This window comes from Macrobrachium nipponense, chromosome 22 (genome assembly GCF_015104395.2).
Source record: "Macrobrachium nipponense isolate FS-2020 chromosome 22, ASM1510439v2, whole genome shotgun sequence".
NCBI classification, from domain to species: Eukaryota; Metazoa; Arthropoda; class Malacostraca; order Decapoda; family Palaemonidae; genus Macrobrachium; species Macrobrachium nipponense.
Genome location: NC_087213.1, coordinates 23,537,647 through 23,558,329, shown reverse-complemented (window position 1 = coordinate 23,558,329; position 20,683 = coordinate 23,537,647). Strand labels below are relative to the sequence as shown.

The 20,683-nt window shown below is 34.9% G+C and overlaps 1 protein-coding gene and 1 long non-coding RNA gene across 4 annotated transcripts in view; both read right to left on the bottom strand.

The window, feature by feature from the left end:
- Positions 1-11,626: 11,626 nt before the first annotated feature.
- On the bottom strand, positions 11,627-17,130 carry LOC135198549 (uncharacterized). Its single transcript, XR_010310835.1, has 3 exons — positions 16,972-17,130; positions 14,744-14,951; positions 11,627-12,028 (listed from the first exon to the last, which is right to left on the bottom strand). It is a non-coding gene; the product is annotated as an uncharacterized LOC135198549 (long non-coding RNA).
- A 2,698-nt stretch (positions 17,131-19,828) lies between these two features.
- Positions 19,829-20,683, bottom strand: part of LOC135198548 (branched-chain-amino-acid aminotransferase, cytosolic-like) — a 52,213-nt gene continuing 51,358 nt past the window's right edge. For all 3 annotated transcript variants that reach the window (XM_064226235.1, XM_064226234.1, XM_064226236.1), the window contains exon 8: positions 19,829-20,580. In XM_064226235.1, coding sequence (XP_064082305.1) covers positions 20,392-20,580 — 189 coding nt within the window. In that variant the 3' untranslated portion in view covers positions 19,829-20,391. The remainder of the gene's footprint in view (positions 20,581-20,683) is intronic.

Here is a 20,683-nt window from a genome sequence, read left to right as displayed (position 1 = left end):
GCAGGATAAGCGAATTTTTAGGCAGCCACACCTTGGAGGATCACACGTGTTCAACAGATGATTCATCCAGAAAACAATACATTTTGAAAAAACAAGGAGGCATTTACAATTTAACATGAAATTTACAAAAATGTCCCCACAATAAATTATTAAAGAAAAGACGAAAAAAAGGATATAAATATATCGAGCAAGAGAGAGAGAGTGCGTGCATTAGGCTTTGGGTTGTCTTTCTTCATTTGTAACAAACCCTCAGCTTTATCAATTGCGACATCTCTATATAAGTTTGAAAAATACTGTGACCTACCACAAAATCATTTAGACATTATCAAGGGCATGACATAGTATTGTGATACGAATGCCTATCACGAAAATAACTTCCCCGCTCGCTACAAAAAAAAGTTAAAAGAATTGAAGAATGATAATAGCTTACGCATTACTAACGCTGATAAATCCAATAGTTTAGTAGTTCTGGACAAAAATGACTACATATCACGCATGCATACTTTACTAGAAGATGAGATAACTTACAATAAAACTCGAAAAAAATCTGTTGGACCAAGTAATAAAAAACCTTAATATCAATATCAAACAAATTCTTAAAAATAAAAAAGAACTATTGTAAGTTAACTGTAAAGTGTCCCTCATTACCTTATTTATATGGCCTAATCAAAACTCATAAGGAAAACAAACCTACGCGCCCAATTATTAGTTCTGTAGGATCAATTACTTATAAACTATCTAAATATCTTACTAAATTGTTATCCCCGCTACTTGGAGCTGTATCTAATTCACACATCCGGAATTCTCTTGATCTTGTGAAAAAATTAAATAACATTGTAATAAACCCTAGTGATATCTTTGTCAGTTTTGATGTATGTTCCTTGTTTACAAAAGTCCCTATTGACTCTGTGCTAGAATATTTAAGTAATGAACTTGTATTGCATGAATTGCCTATGTCCGTTATACACATAATTTCATTGATTAAGTTATGTATTTGTGATTGCAGATTTATTTTTAATAGAGAATATTACCAACAAATATTTGGTATGGCCATGGGTAACCCTTTATCACCTCTCCTTTCAAACTTATATATGGAATTTTTTGAAAGACAACTCCTCCCGAATATCACACTTGTCCCCTTAAAATGGTACAGATATGTAGATGACATCTTAGTAGTCTTACCTGTTGGTATCGATGTAAATGATTTATTGTCTAAATTGAATAATTTAGTGCCATCCATAAAATTCACTGTTGAAATTGAAAATAACAATGTCATCCCTTTCCTAGATGTATTAATACAAAGAGAATCTTTCCAATATAAATTCGGTATTTATAGAAAACCCACAAATAATTTTACATATGCACATTTTTATTCTGGTCACCATCTTAATATTAAAATTTCAATTTTTTTCTTCTATGTTCCTACGCGCTTTGCGTATCTCGAGTCCACAATATCTTGGCCAAGAAATAGAATACATAAAAAAAGATAGGAAACGATCTCTGCTACCCACCTCATATAATTGATTTATGTTATAAAAAAAGCTCACAAAAAGTTTTATAGTGTTGTTAGTAATGAAAAAGAAATGCCAAAAATGGACTTAGCTTGCCTTACTTTCGTGGATTTGAAACCATAAAATCAATATTTAAATTGTTTAATGTTAATATAGCGTTCTCTTATAACAATACCATTAAAGATATGCTAATTAAGAATAGTCCCGTAACAAATAACAACATAATTTACAAAATTCCTTGTAAGGATTGCCCATCTTTTTATGTTGGACAATCAAGTAAAAATTTATGTGTAGTATTAATCAGCATATGTATTCAGTTAGAACAGCCCAGACTTCAAATGCACTGTTTATCCATCTGAGTGAAAAATCTCATTGTATTAAATGGGGCGATACCTCTGTAATTGCTAGATCTAATGATTATGTTTCAAGAAATTTACTGGAATCAGCAATTATACAAATCACTAATAAAAACAACCTAAATCTTAGTCTGGGATTGTACCATTTGGACCCGTATATTTGTCAAATGTTTATGAAGGACCTTAAAATAAATGAACTACTAATTAATTAGTCCCACATGTATATAATTATTTCTCTCTCTCTCTCTCTCTTGCTTGATATATTTATATCCTTTTTTTTCGTCTTTTCATTAATAATTTTTTGGGATCATTTTTGTAAATTTCATGGTAATAAGTTGTATATTCCTCCTTGTTTCTGTAAATCTTTAAAATGTATTGTTTTCTGGATGAATCCTCTGTTGAACACGTGTGTGATCCTCCAAGGTGTGGCTGCCTAAAAATTCGCTTATCCTGCTCTCAGGCGTTTCCTCGTTTCTGTAGAGTGAAATCGACCTTATTGCTTATCTTGTAACTGTTTTTCCTCTATACGATCAGTTGTGCCTGAGTAAAGGGTCGCACTAGACCGAAAGTGCTTGGCTATCTCGCTTTTCATTTTTCCTTTGTTGCAAAAACCTTTATTTATACTTAGCATCACGTTTTATATGCTTCGTGATTAACTTATTCATATATATATATATATATATATATATATATATATATATATATATATATATATATATATATATATATATATATAATATATATATATATATATATATATATATATATATATTTATACGTATATGCGTGTGTATGTGAGCATACAGGAATTCACTATTAAAGAAATAAATTTGACTACTTTTTCGAGTTCAGCTTCCGTGTTTTATATCGATAATAATGCTTGTCTGATAGTTCTGACAAGTTAAATTGTCGATGCAATTTATATATATATTATATATATATATATATATATATATATATATATATATATATATATATATATATGTATATATATATATATATATATATATATCGTATATATATTATACGTATATACGTGTGTGTGTGTGTGTCTGCGTGAACTCAGGGCTGAAGTCACAGAGGTCATATATATATATATATATATATATATATATATATATATATATATATATATATATATATATATATATATATATATTGCACCGAGAATTTAACTTGTCAGAACTGTCAGAGAAGCATTATTATCGATATAAAACACGGGAAGCTGAAGTAGAAAAAGTAGTCAAATCTATTTTCTGTAATAGCGAATTCCTGTATGTTCACATTTCCTGATGTCTTCAAAACTACGCTGATGAAATTTAATTAAATGGAGACGAACCTTTTGAGAAAGATTATATTTATGGAAGAATATGAAACCGCTGCGACTCTTACCTGCGGGAAGCCATTCTCGTTTAATAAATTGGTCTCACGGCAAATTAGATGCCTCCTTCAGATTTTAATAGAGTCGAATGAGAAACCTCTTCAGTCTCGAACACATTTTGTAGGTCTTGTTTCTGTCAGACGAGTCTTTCTTTTTCCAGCTACGAAAGATGTGTAGCCATGCGCCGTCACTCGTATGGAATGTTTACCATTCGCCTTTGCCAGCTATGTTTTAGTCTTGATTGAAATCTTAATGTATTTTCATTCTTGCATAAAACTCACTTTGCCTAATGAAGAATTCGGCTAATAAACACGAGAATCTCTCTTCTAAAGGCTAGATTTGAAATAAAACTTAATCAATTGCCTCACAGGAAGACAAGGCAATAATGGACTATTACAAGAAATATGTTGAAATACTAGAAACGCGTTTTCTTTCAGTTATCCAGTAAGGCCTTTTGTTCGCTTAGATTTTTTTCAATCATTCGTTGCCACTATACTAATAGTACAAAACACACTGGAGAGGGAGAGAGAGAGAGAGAGAATTTGAAGATACTTCTCAGCATACCAAATATTCGTAAATGGGATAGTGTCACCGCCATCTTGATTCAAGATGGCGGTGGTAGTGTTGATGTTTAGGCGAAGATATATGATAGGTCTTTGGAGGCTGTAACGTCACTGAACTAGTTGCGGCTCGGAGCTTTTTTTTCTTTCATTTTATTTTAGCTAAATTGTTTTGGAAAATCAAATATTTCCCGTCGACACATCATAACCATAATGTAAATAAAGCTTCAATATATATATGTGTATATATATATCATATATATATATATATATATATATATATATATATATATATATATATATATATATATATATATATATATTATATATATATATATACATATGGAGTTCTGCAAGACTTTTCGAATTCTTATGTCCTTTACGGATCAGACTGCCAAGTAAAGGTCAAGAAGTTTATAGGCCTTGTAGAACTCCATCGTTTCCCTTTCCTTCGTTGAATTCGTCTCTATTTATAGATTCCTAACGGTTCATATTTTCAGATATATATATATATATATATATATATATATATATATATATATATATGTATGTGTATGTATGTATGTATGTATGTATATATATATATATATATATATATATATATATATATATATATATATATATATATATATATATATATATATATATATATATATATATGGGATAGATAGGGTGTCTAGTTGAAACCCTCCTGTAAAAATTACGTAAATTTAATCTTGTTCTTATAAGGCCCTATGTTCAGATCAATTAAATAGTGTTTTCATTGTTACAACTCTCTTAAAATACAGAGAAAGTTTAGTTTTGGCTCTGCAATATTTTAATAACATAAATCATCCACTTGCTGCCACAATCACCCATCACTGTGGTGGTGAATTCAAGTTTGCTGTATAATAGAAATCTCAGTACTACCACATCTCTGTCTTGGTTCTTTGGTCAAAAGTCTCCCAAAGTATATGGTTATAGTATCAGTGCTTTGGCTTTCTAAAACGTTCTCACCAGACAAGAGTCCGTGATGGCAAGAAGTATGTAGAGCAAGCTAATTGCCCTACATTAAAAAGAAAATGTACCTAATACTCGTCTACATCCGGTGACTGTTATTAAAGACGAGTAATATATATATATATATATATATATATATATATATATATATATATATATATATATATATATATATATATATATATATATATATATATATACTATATATATATATATATATATATATATATATATATATATATATATATATATATGTGTGTGTGTGCGCGGTCGCGCGCGCGCACGCGCGTGTTTGTCTGTTTCTAAATCACGTTTTCTGTATGGCCTTTCGTCATTCTTTGGTTTATCATGTTTCAGAAATATAATTCTATTCTAAAAAAAAATCACGAGTCATTTCATGGATAAAACTTCGTTTCTTCGACCTCGAAGTTAAAATAAAATTACTCGAGGCGCTAGAAAAAAAAAATTAAGAAGAAAATTAGCACATGACCAGGAATTTTCAGGTGTGAATTAATTTCCTAAATGGTGGGTTATTCGAAGATTGTCCTATTTTTCTGACGTGAAATATGGTCATTATAGTATTTCGATTGACATTTTTCCCATTAATATGGAAGATAATGCGCAAACTGTGCCATTCAGTTACTTGAATATAATAATAGCATATTTGCACAGATTTTAATTCATAAAACAAGTAAAAAAACATATTAAGAAATGAAAACGAATTTAATTTAGTATGTATAGCAAAGATGTTTTAGTTGGCAAATATTTCCTTTAGTTTACGATGAAGTATAAATTTTTCTTATACATTATCACATTCGTTTTCTTTATTCAATGAACCATATACTACTGTAAACATTGATATGTCCATCTTTATTCATTGTATATTGAGTGCTAGCTGAAATTAGTTGATAAATTCAAATTATTTTTTAATTATTAGAAATGCCATTTTTATTAAAATGCAAGTAGACACAATCTATGAAAAAGTCTAAAGCGCAAAACGATTTCACTTTTCGTTTTCCTTACAAGAGAATAGTGTTTTGAATGTTATTGTTCATTTATTGATTTATTCATTTCTTCCAACAAATTTCGGGTATGGAGTACAGAATCTACAGGTCAGACAAACCAGATACTAATATGTAATTGTGGTAACAACAATGCCCTCATCTCTTTTTGCCTCAGTTATAGCATACTCATGCAGGTAGGGGCGACAAGAAAGTTAATCTCCTTGTAGTCGTTCCTGTATGTGATTTCCGAATGCAACATTTTGATCTTGCTTGTCTTGTAGAAGTTCGCACACTTCTGCACAAGCTCCTGAGATTCGGCAGTAGGTATTTAGTTAACATATATTTGTGAATATTAAGTATTTATGTTCACTCCAAAACGAGTTCAGTTGTTTTTATGTATTTTGGTAAAGTGCATTTAAGCAGGTTTATGTATTTTCCCCCTTTTTTTATCCTGTAAAGGTTTGGTTTATGCATATCCTAAATGCGAAGTTATATCATTTTTAATGGTGCTATCAGTTTTTGCCAAACATCAATTTTACCATAGTTTTAAAACCAATTTTTTTATTTATTGAATTTATAAATTCTTGCCATTCTGCCCATACATATTCATCTCAAACCAAATTCATTATAGCGATGAATAATCCATCGGATTCAAGTGCTAGGTTCAAGCCTAAATTTCATATTCCAAACCATTCCATTCCATAACACAGTAACGACGAACTAATATCTAAGATATATGTGTGAAAAATTCTAATGCCGAAATATATTTCAGTTCTTTCTTTTCAAATGTTCTCAAGGAGAAATTGTTACAATTTAGAAAAAGTTGTCGAAGTTGTCAAGACATAATTGGAACCCAGTGACGTACTGACGTCTGACTGACGTTTAACAGCTGTTCGATCCTCGCCATTGTTGTCTTTATTGCTGTGATATTTAGTGGTCCCTATGTTTTTAAGAAAATGTAAGTCTTTTTCCTGGTTCAAAATACCTTCGTTAGTATGTATATTGTTCAGATTAAAGCATTATGTAATCACAACTCACAAAAGAGTGACACTTATTGCACACATAAGCCGAGACATTGAAGTTGTAATTGACCACGTTAGTAGTCATACATACTACTAGGCTATTATAGCTAGGCTAATAGGTTACTCCTTTGTGTCCGGAATTTGTAACGCCGTTATGGAAGCTTTATGGGTAAATGTCCAGGAGAAGACCGCTCCCGTTTTTCAAGTATTAACGGCAAAAAAACGACCAGATTGGTGTTGCACATCGCATAGGTAGAAACATGAGGAAATTAATAAAAAAAAAACTATGACTTACCTACTACTCTTACACACAAAATGTAAGCATAAACCTACAACTACAATTATCGGGGACCCCAGTGGGAAGTGGGATGTTTGGGTGGGGGGAGGAGGAGAAAAGTGATTTTCGGGGCCCTACCGAACCTAACACAACCATCTAACCTAACCTAGGGCCCTGTACCCCTACCTAGGCCAAGTGGGGGGCTCCCCCCCTTGCGACCCCCCCTTAAGGCCACAGTGATTTTCGGGACACTACCGAACCTAACACAACCACCTAACCTAACCTAGGGCCCCTTACCTCCTACCTAGGCCTAACACATCCATCAAACCAAATCCAAAGTGATGGTACTGCTGTATACATCGTTATACAACCACCATTATAATATACTTTATTAATTAATGAAGCTTACCTTAAACTGTTGGTTGGTTGATAAGGATGTGCTGCTGCTGAGGAAAACGTGAAGCCGTTGCGAAGGTTCCCTGACATGCAACTTAAAGTAGGAAGTGGCCAGGTACCCGACAAAGTGTTGTTTTCCCCTACCAAATTTTGGCACTAAATTCTTCACATCCCGCCACTTCCTCTCCACAGTATTGGGTTGAGCCTGTGTCTGGGGATCAACAAAGTGAAGGCTGTGGTTAACAGTCTAATGCTTTAAGCCTTTCTCTGCCAGACAGTCATATGCTCACCAACAGTCAGAAATTATGGTTGTGCCTGGCTCGATCCTCTCCTTAATCACCGAGAGCAGGGTGTCACCATCCCGGGTTTCCACAGGAACCAGGAAAAACTCTCGTGATTCGCGGCAAATACCACCAAATACCCACTGCCCGTCTATTACTCGGCCAACGTTATATTTCCGTTTGCCAAATTTTGACTCGTCAATTTCCACTATACAATTGTTGCCACCAATTTTCTTGCTGCGCCGAAATACCCAATTAATTACCACTTCCCTGCAAAATGACTACCAATTGCATACAGTACCTTTATTTAATTTTAATTCAGAAATGGCTACTTCGTAGCAAAACCAATTTTGAACCCACAAAACTATAAATTTCAAATTAGTTTCAATGTCCAGTTTCACTTTGGAAAACCAGGTACCCACAAACAAAGACACTTTATATGAACAACGCTTACGTCTACGTCCTTTCGTAATGTAAGATTTATCACACCTAAAACTATGTTTCTTATAATCTACCCTACACACTTCATGACAATGTGGACAATTTTTATTTTGTAAAATTAAATTGTCTCTGGCACAAATCCACTAGTTTTTCAATATTCCCCGAGTAAGCTAAAACAAATTCACCGTAACTTAGGAAACAGTCAGTCATATTGCACAACTTCTTGTGCAATATGAGATGAAGTGCTTGTTACGGCCTCCATGTCTAAGAACGAATTGAGAAATGCCTGGGTAAGATAATGTATTGTCGCACCGACAAAATTTTCAAATATCCGCGCCATTGGCCAAAGTTGATGAGGTGTCAGAAAATGAAACTATGATTGGCCAAACATGTACGTTATAGTGGACTAGTTTGTCTGTGGAGTATAGTAGTTACAGGGCTCATTTGAGCTAAAATAAGACACAGTCAACAATAACAATAGACTTGGAAAAATTCTGGGAGGAAGACAAGAGTAGCGTGAGTTTGATCGTCGATATTTCGACTGTTATTGAATTTCACTAAATTATCTCACTCGCATACCACTAGTATTTACATACATTCCTACACATTCTAGTAAAAATACATTGAATATCACTGATATCTTCATGGGCCCTCTCCTAGACATTAACTGCTTTGGGCTATTACCCAACATAATTTGAGCTTTCATACGGAAATCCTTAGAAAAATTCAAAGATTATCATGGGATAGGCCAGGATTTGAGACGAATGTTTTCCATTTTGGGTGCCAAACTTTCAGATTTATATTGGTTTTAGTCGCGTACAGCGATGCAATTTGGTGTCAGGAACAGGAGCTGTGTTAGGGACTGGGGTCTGGGACAGAATGAAATAAAAGTTGGACTGTGTTTGCTGCCACTAATTTAAAATTTTATGTTTATTTTTTAATTTATTTTTTAAAGTAACCAATCATTTGTATTTTAGCACAAGACGTCGTATATTGGATACTTGAGAACAGGTTGCAGGTAATCGACTTGATTTTAATACGTTTTAGACCATATATCTCAATGTTACAAAATGTTTTACATTTTTTTTTTTCAGAAAATCTGAAAACCTTGCGAGCAGAAATCAGGGCCCCATAAAAGGTTATACTTGGATACACCAATCTCACCATGGAATTCCAGAACCTGCTGTGAAAACCAAGCATTATTGCTAAGAAACTACATTATTGTGTCATACTGTGCAGTGTAGTATAATCATCTCTAATTTTACCATTAAAACTTTTATAGGTTTAGGTATTATGCAGAGTTCAGTAATGATTCTTGAAGTTTACTTTGTAAAAACTCATGGTTTCTCAACATAAAGGGTAATTCTGTATGTTTAAGGATGCATATTTTTCAAATGCAGTTCTTGCTTGATAATTGTATAGGATAAGCTTTTATTATTATACAGGTAAAGAGTTCAGTAATGATTCTAGTGCAGGTGAAAGAGAATAATGATTCTTTTAGTTTCAAAGTAAAGGGCATTTTTATATGATTGGCCTGCATATTTTCTAGTATTATCCAGTGTAAAGAGTTCAGTAATGATTCTTGTGCAGGTAACATGAAGGGTTATTTTATATGATTGGGGAAGATATTGTTCAAAAAGCTCTTGCTAGTTTACTAATCTATCAGTATGTTTTATTATATGTAGTTTTTGCTTATGGGATTGTTCAGATCATTTGAAATTAGTTTTTCTGTTAAGTTTTATATTACCTATCGTCTTTGCATTTCAGGTTACAGTACATAGTTTTGTTTGATATAACTATATCAAAGTAATTTACTAGGTACTGTTCACAAGCTATTCTTTTTACATGAATGTTTTTCATCAGTTTAGAATCTGCTAGTATAACATGATTCAGTTTGTGTCAATTTAAATTTTGTCAAGTCGTCTGTAATTATAGCAAGGTTAATGTAGTGAGGATTCATAATATATTTTCATTATAGCAGTGTTAATGTAGTGAGAATTCCATAACATCATTTTGGCTTTGCATCATTGTAACAGGGTTTAAAGTTTGGTGACTTTACCAATTAAAATGCTTTTTAATACAGAAGGAATATCACATGGTAGTGTTAAGTGCAGTACTTGACAAGATATTAAGCCGCTTAGCATCAAGCTGCATAATATCGTTGATTTTGAAGGAAAGGAAAAGTTATGAAGAATTTTCGTCAGTGCATTAGGCAGCCGCCTACAGCATGTAGAGAAACGGGTGGAGCTTTGACACTGATAAGGAGATTGTGCTCAGTCACTTGCTTGGTGGTTTAATAAGCGGCTGTATATATTTTTTGGTCAGTGCTCCCACCGCAATCTGTACCTACTACGTATCACTTTATTGCCCTGTGACCTTAATATGGGCTAAGACAGTGATTTGAGGCAACAGATAATAACAGAGATATGTTGTTGAAGTAATCTGGTATTAGAACAAAGCAGATATCGGATCAGCTGGTTGTGAGGTGGTATTTCGACGCTGGGTTGCCAGGTTTAACGAAGGTGGCAACCATGAAATTCGGACTTTGAAAAAGTGGCCTGGTATGCCAAAGAAACCCTCTGATTGAAGTTTAACTGTTCTCAAGTGTCAATTACTTTCTAATTGACGCTTGAGTACAGTCAAACTTCGATCAGAAGTCTTCTTAGGCATACCAGGGCGCTTTTTCTGAGACAGAGTTTCATTGTTGCCACCTTTGTTAAATCTGGCGACGCAGTGTTGAACTGAATGCCTCCTCACAACCAGCTGATCTGATATCTGTTTTGTTCTAATGTCAGAATGCTTCAACAACATATGCTATTATCTGTTAACTCAAATCACCATCTTGGCCCATATTAAGGTCACAGGGGGCAATAGTGATACGTAGTAGGCAAAACTTCCAGTGGGAGCACTGACCAAAAAATATATATAGCCACTTATTAAACCTCCAAGCAAGTGACTGAGCTGTAGGCTGCCTATTGCACTGACGAAATTAATTCCCAATTTTTCTACTCCTTCAAAATTCGACAAGATATTAGGCTGCTTAATGCTAAGCGGCCTATGTTGTCGAGTACTTAGTGCATATGTTTACTTTTTAGTATTGGATTAGCTTAATAATTTTCAGTGGTATAATTTACAATGCATAATTTTCAAATTTTCTTAATTTTAGAAAAGATTTTTCTCCCCTAGGTCGTCTTATTGTTACTGGTACTGTAAAAGGAATTTTCTTGACAGTACTGATGTTTTTCAGCAACAGCCAGTACAGCACCATTCCTAACATGACAAATTTTTTGTAAATGCCATCAATATGCACATAACCTTCAAGTTTTGAAAGTAAAGTTTTGCCCTGTTAAATATGGTTATGATCAAACATTTAGCAAGGTAAATAAGCATTGTCAAGCATTCAGCATTTGTTTTATTCATTAATTAACAGTCTAAATGCCTTGAATCCAGGGATATTCTCGAGCCTCTTGTATTTATGATGATGTATGCTCCAGCACACTTTTCCAGAAGTTTCCGTAACATTTAATAAATATTTCTTAAAGTAACAAGTTTCCTTCCAATGCAGGTCTTCCTTTAATACCTGTATGATTGGAACTTGCTACTTAACCACTGACTTCCACATCATGACATCAAGGAATTTATGATGCTTTCATTTGCTAGAATTGCCCATTACTTCTCGTATGGTTCTGCTTGTAAGTAGGGTCATTGGAGGGTACATAAGGGTTCCAAAAAGAATTCCTGGATGTGACGATAAAAGACATGGCTGCTGCTATCCAGGCTTTATTCAATTCGTGTTTAACCTGCAATAAACAAAAATTTGTAACACATGCAAAAAAAAAAAAAAAAAAAAGGCACTTCTAACTAGTCCCAAAACTAGCTGCACTTCTAACTAATCCCTAAACTAGCTGCAAAGTAGTAACATACTTATACTGCATATATCCAGCATAATACACACTTCCTATATCCACCACAATACACACTTCCTATATCCACCACAATACACAACACAGCGTCCATCATAAGAAAGTTAAGCCATTTGAGTATGACAAGCAATGACAAAGGTATGAAAATATTGATATTACAAAAATTTTTGTCCCTTCTAGACGAAAAGACCACCACTACCAAAAAGTTATAATGACATGATAAAATACAGTACCATGTTAACCTGAAAATATATATATATTTTTTTTTAACATAATGCCATTACTGTACAATACAGAAGTCAATTTGAACACCTCCCTCTCCTGGGCTTCTGAAAATATGCTGTCCTCCCCTGGTAGTAATAGCAGCGATGGGATAGCTGACCCAACCCTTGGGACAAGGGACGAAATACAAACAACTGCAGACCCTTGTCCATCCTAATCTCTATTGTTGACATGTCAGGCTTTTGGTAAACAGTAAGAAGAATGAAATAACAGTAAGAATGCTGTGAAGAGGTTCAAAAGGAAATGCAATGAGCAGAAAGTAATTAATGGTTCTTCAGGAGATACTTTGGACTTAAGAAGCTCAAAAACCAGGCGAATTTAAAAACAGTGAACCTGACCTAACACAGTTTGTTGAAGGCTAAGGTACAGAGGACAATTAAGAACCAAGATCCATAAACTGACCAATGTTGTTAAGGCCTAACACTGAAGAGCCTTATAAATTTCAGGCTTGGTTCCCTAGCCTCTCTTGAAAAGCCTAGCTCACCAAAAGAGATAGCTAACAGATGCTAAGAATCAGATGAAGCATGCGCAACTAAGTGAAGAATTACCACCATCTGGGGAGGTAACTAATGGAAACAATTTCCTTTGGGGTCCACTATGAGATGATAATTCCTTGAACTCTCAAAAAATCATAACTTTTTGAAAACTTTCCTTAAAAAAACATAGTTTTGTGTTCTGGGCACACATGAACAGATGAAGGAACCATTCTGACCGAGAGATGATCGTGAACTCTGTTCAAAGCTACAGTTTCTCTGCTAGCCTGAACAAAATTCTTGATTTTACTTTTATATGTGCATAGAGAGGTTGAATTACATTAGAGAAGACTGTGACGTTCTTGTTTCCGATCTCCTACTTGCATAAGACCTTCCAACCTGTCAAAAGCTTTAGGTTGTTCATACGCATTTGCTCCCCTAAACAGTCCAACTCCCTAACATTTCCATGTTCTCCCAACCTGACCCCAAAGTAACTGAGGACAATGTGAGGACTGGACTCTAGCAGCAGACAACAGCATAGTACCAAGACAAACTAATAGAAAGGCATTAGGATGGGCACTTCATACCAAGATGGCTTAATGACCGAATGAAGGTACCCATTCATACCACAATATCTGGAGTCAAAAAAGCAATTCAATTTATGATGAATATTAAGAACCAGCACTGAATACATCACCTTTCATCTAAGAACCAGCACTGAATACATCACCTTTCATCATAACACTAAAGAAAGGGGGAGGGAGGACCCTAAGCACCCTTTATGTGTAGATGACTTGATTCAGGGAGGAGGGCCTTACAATAATGTTTCACAAACAGGAGACTGGAACAGAGACCAAAGGACTTAAAATCATACAAGAATGTTAGCTAAGGACATTGTGTAACAGGAAGAATGATAAGGAAAATGATGCTGTTATGCGAGGTAACGAATGTAACAGATGGTGTCAAAAGACATGACCGAATATCAATAACATTATAAAGTGGTCTTGCCCGAAAGATGAGCTAACTTAAAGCAAGTTTAAATGGCACAGGGATTTTACCTCTGTTATAAGCGACAGGAAGAGGAAGTATGATAATGTTAAGTATAGGAACAGACCTTGGAGGAGGTAGAATATTTCCACTAACTTGATGGTTGACTGTGCTGCGAGGTTGGAATTAAGAGGGCAGCCATGAAAACTACACAATAAAAACAATATGGATAAGCGGAAAAGGGCCTAGATATTTGAAAAAAAAATTATGTGCAAGACCTGTGCTACTATACTGGCTGGACTGCATCAGAAAGATTGTATTACACGTGTAGATGTAGAAGATTGGGTATTCGAGGATGTGCATTGCATTAAGATCTAAAAGAATAAGATTTGAGGATGTAATGAGAAGGGGGGAAGAAAACTGTAGATAAAAAAAAGCAGAACAATGACCATCCATATGGCCTGAAAGTTCACTAAAATGGGTTTAGAATGGTGCCTTGACCCAATGGGAATCGATGTTGATACAATGAACAATAAGATTATGTAAGATGGTATAATGCTGTCATTCGAGTTTTAAAGATGGATAACAGTGCAGTAGTGTAACTGTACAAATACGTACACTTCCTTTATTAGATTTGATCAACAAATTATACTATAATACTTTACTGCTACTGCTCTGGTCTTATACCTTGATGATTCCATCTACTAGAACGGGGCCTTAGGTTTCCTTATAATTCTGTTTTATTATTTTGCTCTATGTTACTAAACCCTGCACTATTTACCTCACAAACGTATACATAACAACCTAATTTCGAAACACTTCAAACCTAATTTTAAGTATCTATTGTTACCTTTTATTTTCACTTGTGAAAAGTCTACTTCAGCATGGTCATAGCACCTTTTGTTTTACTCGAGTTCCTCTTGCTCCCTGGATTATTTTGTCTGACTGGCTAAATTCCATACCAAATTTCCTCCTCCTCACATTGATGACTTTACCTTCAAGAACATTGTTTTACCTAATTCCTTGCAGTGTCTCCGTTGCAATTCTACACCAGAGCTCTGGAAGGAAATATCGTTTTCTAATAAAAAATATTTTACTGAATGTAGAAAAGGATGTAAATAATATAATACAGGAGAGATTTGAAAAATTTAATACAATATCTTCTGTTTATGTTACTCTATTCGTCCCTGAGGGGCTGGTACTAAACAAGGCATCGCAAAGATTTTTCTTTAGAAAGGACGGCACTTATGCTATTGTCAAACTTGCAAAGACAAAGAATAGACAACAATGTCATTTTTCATTAGAGATTTCGTAGGTACCTTCTTAAAAATCTCTCAAATTCCACTATGTAAAGCAACTTAGTTGGTGAACCACTGGTTAACCCTCCACTGCCTAACACCAAACCACTTTCAACATCTGGGGGAAATCCTGACTGGTCTGAATACATCAATCATCTTGATTCTGATTCAGATTAAGGTAAATTCTAGGGCTGAGAACTAAAATGGCCAATGTCAAAAAATGGCCGATTGTAGTTAAGACTGTCACTAAACTAGAAATTTATCTCTGTTTCAGTGCTACAATGGCCAATGTTATAGGTTAAGCAACCACCACAAAGAAAAAAAAAAAAAAAAGCTTTCGTTTGCTGTACTTACCTGAATTTAAAGAAAGGAAGCAATATTTCAAATGCGTTTTTCTGAAAACGGTTTTATGACATTGGCCCTTCTAGTTCTCAGCCCTAGAATTTATGGAATGCTTTCAAACTAATATCATGCGCTAGGGTATGGACCTGGTTATGATAGGTTAGATGTGTTTAATTTGATCCAAAGCTTAATATATATTATTTATTTAGGGTAAATGACCAAGCGGCGACATAACAGCCACCGATCCTGGAATACACCCAGCATTCTGAAAAAGTACTTGAATTCGTCACCATGAGCGTCAGTCAAGAGTTCTGGGAGGCAACACACCGAGACCTCCTCTGGAAGTAAATGTTTTCTCCTAAATTACGAAATAATGACACAATTCAATCGCTTTTTCGGGAAGTGGCCGCGTTCCAAGAGAGGTGGCCACTACGTTGCCGCTCCCTCATTTACCCTGGTGTCCTACATTAGGTAAGGTGGAGGGTTTAGGTATCGTCTCAGCATCCTAGGGTAGGCTCAGTGGGAGGTTAAGGAGAGGGGACAAAAGCCCCCTGGCTAGGTATGGACACAGCACCCAAAGTTAGGCTAAGTAAGGGGTCTTGGTCTAGGTAATGACTGGTGTACTGTGCTCGGACAGGTTAGGTACTGGGTTGAAATATGGAAACATTTTCCTAGGTTAGCTCAGGCTAAATGGATTCCTGTGTTATTCCCATCCGAGGAGAATTTGAAAAAAAAAAATACGATGGAAATTTGAGAAAGGTAATTCTAAGCCCTCATTCCGCGGTAAAGCAGACAATGGCAATTGACGTTTTCCTATGTTATTTTAAACTATTCTTTAAAATTACCTTGCAAGGAACGTAACCGCGGATACGACATCCACTAGGGATTGGGGCGTCCAATGTATTTCGACGTGTTTAGTACTGGCCCCCGGGGGTTAATTACAGTCGTCCGAATAAATATTACTTTAAATTCTTGTTCAGTAAGTAAAATAACGTAGAAATACGTCAACTGCCATAGTCTACTTTACCGCGGAATGAGGGCTTAGAATTACCATTTTGGAAATTTACAGACGGACATAAACTGTAAAGACTACAGAAAACATCTGGGAAATTTACTGTCTTTTACGTTTTCAAAATTATCTATCTCAGAGGGGCGTCGTAGACCTAACTTAGCCCTCTTAATGATGGCCATGCACAAACAAAAACAAAAAAAAAACAATTATTAATGTTGATTATACTTTTAGTTGCTTTTACATGTCAATATAAAAAAAAAATGTGGAAATGTCAAAAATAACCAATTACCCAAGGATGGGTCCTAGCTAGACCTAAAAAGAAACTTGCATAATTACACTAATTACGGATAAACCCGTGCTCTTACAATAGTTTAGCCTACGTTAATCTCATCAATAAGTCTAAAATAGAAATCGGAGTAGGCTTACCTTTAAATCTGCGGGACATTCTTCATTGTACCGTAAGAAAAGAAAAAAAAAAACGAAACTTAACACCAAGTTGGCTAACCCGGTGATCTCTCCACTCTCCAGGCTCCACAGCAGTAGTGCCAACCACTTCAACCCTATGCGCCCAACTGAACACAATACATTACCCTACATAACTAAAATTTATCAATCATTCTGATTCTGCAATAAGAAATAAATCCTAAGGTCACATGTATATGCCATATTATGAATACTAATAACCATAATGATGAAAACAGGCCTTGTGGAGCAATGCTGTGGTTGGCAGCATTGCTCCACATCTGCCAAATGGCAAGTTTCTTATTACCCTTGGCTCTTTTTCTTTTCGATTTTTGGATGTTTTGAGGGTATTTCTCATTAAGAATATGAATTTATTTTAACTTCTAATTTGAATATCATAATTCATCTAATTTTTTTAAAAGTCTGCATTTCATTTTCAAGATATTAATGAGTTATTTTTCAAGTGACAAGCTCTTATTTTGAATGGTGACATCTGTTCTTAATTCGATGTACTAATAGTCTCGTCCATAATATTACCTTCTTCAAGCTGTGGTTTTTACCTTATCATATCATCAGTGGCATGGATATCTATACAAACTTCAGTCCTTTGCTTAAGGCTTCATAGTCTAAGTCAAATAGTAGCGTTTTAAAATTTACATCACACCTCTCGAAACTGGACCATACCTAATTTCCCATTCACACACACACACACACACACACACACGCAAAAAGTGCTCACAGTCACATTCTTGTATCACTTTCCTGGCCATGGGGACCATCACCTGCAACTATTTTACCGCACACATGCTGTATTAAAACAAACTAGAGTACACCAACGAAGTCATCTGTTCCCCAAAAACCAGTGTACGATTTCCTAGCCAGCGTTAATAATGGACTAAATACAGCCTTTCAGCTTTGGCATTGATCTTCCCTGAGAGCACAGGTCATCCTCTAATGAAACAAATATGGCACCTCAGTATGACTTGTTCTCCCTAGATACCAAGGTCATCCACAGTTTACCAAGCATGGGTTTTGCTTTAAACCACTCGATTTAATGACAAACTATTACCATGGCTACCAACAAAAAAAATCCACAAATTTTCTAAATTTATTTGGGTTCTGGCTTCACTCCCTCTTGAGAATTAAATCTCATCTGCCCCCTTCTCACTTCTACTTACCTCCAAAGCAATATGCTATGTCCACAAGGTGATCATCCATGCCCTCATCCCCAGGATAGCATGTCGGTTTAACATCCAGAACAAAGGTATTCGCCTATGATAACCTGGATTAGATCCTGATATCTGAGGCCTCCCTCTTGCCAACCACCCCCCCCCCCCCCCACCCCCCCCCCCCCAAAAAAAAAAAAAAAAAAAAAAAATCTCAACATAGGTCTGTACTCCATCCTAGAACTGCAAAGAAAACTAAAAATACAGTTACACAGGCTAAATATGGCGTGTTGCAACACCCTTTCCTATTAATATATCCTAGCTCAGCCACCAAGAGAATTTGATCTGTAACTACACATTATGAATGGGGAGGTGGACTTGCAATAAGGTAGGAAGATCAGTTAGTAGAAAAGTTGCAGATATATAAGTATCCAGACAAAGGCCAGTAGGAAGGTTGATAAAAGGCAGTAGACAGACTTGGTTCTGATGAGTTTAGGCAGAGAGTGAGAGTGGAGAGCCTTATTGGCTGTCTAAACCTCATAAGATAAAAAAAATATATGTAATAATTTGACGAGTCCACTGGCACAGTTAAGTCTTTCATGTGTTCTGACAGTTTATCAATTCTAATACCTCCTATTTCTCCATTAAGTAATGGAAACAGGAATCTACCTGTGAAAAAAAATAAAGATAGCAAGAGTTGGTTGGGTAAAAATATGCAAACATTACATTTTGGGCAAAAACAATCAGAATAAATTTCAGACACTGTCTTAAAGGTGCAATTTCTAGAAGATTCGACATCTACATATTTTTTATGAATTTCATTGTTACTGGGACATTTTAGTACCTGAAACACTGAATACTTCTTTTTATTCAAGCTTAATTATTATGTTGCCAGTAATCATGTTGATTTTAAAGTTTATTCTTTTACAACTTATTACAGAAAACAAATCTTACCCACGTTAATTCTTCGTTGTACGTACTTTAATATTTTCTTTTTCCCTGCCATAAGATTTACACTTCTTATTTCCTCTATATACATATAATATTTACAACTCTGATATCTGTTCAATCATTTCAGGTGGCACCTCATCAGTGTACAGTACTACTGTTCTCTTTCATAGGGCATTTTAAGTGTACAGCACTGTTCTCTTTCATAGGGCATGTGGGTCTTTTCAGACCCCGGGATCCAGGGATTCAACCAATGTTCTTTGACGATCCCCACACACCTAAATGAAATACATGCTTTAGGGAGCTCCAGGTCCCCAAAACCTAATAAGGCCTCAAAATGAGGCAATTTATCTCCACACCTGTTCTACAACTATTCATTAGCCATCAGGCCATTGTACTCTAAGGGAATTTTTAAAATTCTGTTTACTTCACTGCACTCAGAAGTGAGGCAATATTTCTTCACAGCTGTTAAATGATCAGTCATCTACCATTTGGTTACTGCCATCAAAACCCAATACCCTAACATATGTCATCATTGTGATTCCTTCCAAAATTTACAACGTCATGTGCTATGATTACAATGAATTATAGAAAATGGAAACTAACATTATTTGCATAAAGCATTATTATACTGAAAAAGTTTTCGCAGACTTCAGTAACACTAAGTTTTCCAAGCAGCTAATATGAAAGGATAAAAAATGCAGAAATGTAAAATATTTTTATTTCTGGTCGAGTAAATTTATCAGTGAAATGAATCTAGAAGAATCTATAATCTACATCACAATATCATAACAAAATCAACTCAGTTAAATAAAAATAGATTCTTGGAAAAATAGCTACTAAAAAACTAAAAAAAATCCATCTAAAAAAGATATAACCTATGAAAATATGTACTCCTAAAGCTACATATCACAAAATTAATACGTAACACAAGCTGATCAATCAGTTCAATCTATACCTTCAGCAAGGTAATAGTTAATGAAAGAGCCTATTCCTCAACTAAATGTACCTGATTAACAGTGGTTCCTAATCTATGGGGAATATAACTAATGTGTAACCTTACTGGAAAGTGGCTCTTATCAGTGAACTTATTTCTCTTTACTTCACATCCCCTTGCATTCACAACTTGGCAGACTGCACTAAGTGCAGTATATAAATACTGTACAATAAATAACTCAAAAATACATTGAGAATTGGACTATTTACCAAAATAGCTTTTCCTAAAATGTACATAATTGTATACAACCTACAAAAGACAATCACAAATTTACTATTCAATAGGTACGCTCCACGGGTGTTTTACTCTACCATACTGAATATCTTTAATTGAATCAAAGAATCTTTGGGTCAGTGGCTTTTCATGTTCCATTGTTGGAATTTTGATAATCTTATCACCATAATGTATTGCACCAACAGGCGTAACTACTGCTGCAGTTCCCGCTCCAAAGACTTCAAGCAGCTGAAAAGAGAGTAACTGTCTTAGAAACCTTTCCTGATACCTGGTGGAAAAACGGTGCATCATTAAATGCTATTACACTGTCTTAACAGTACTTGGTTTCAAC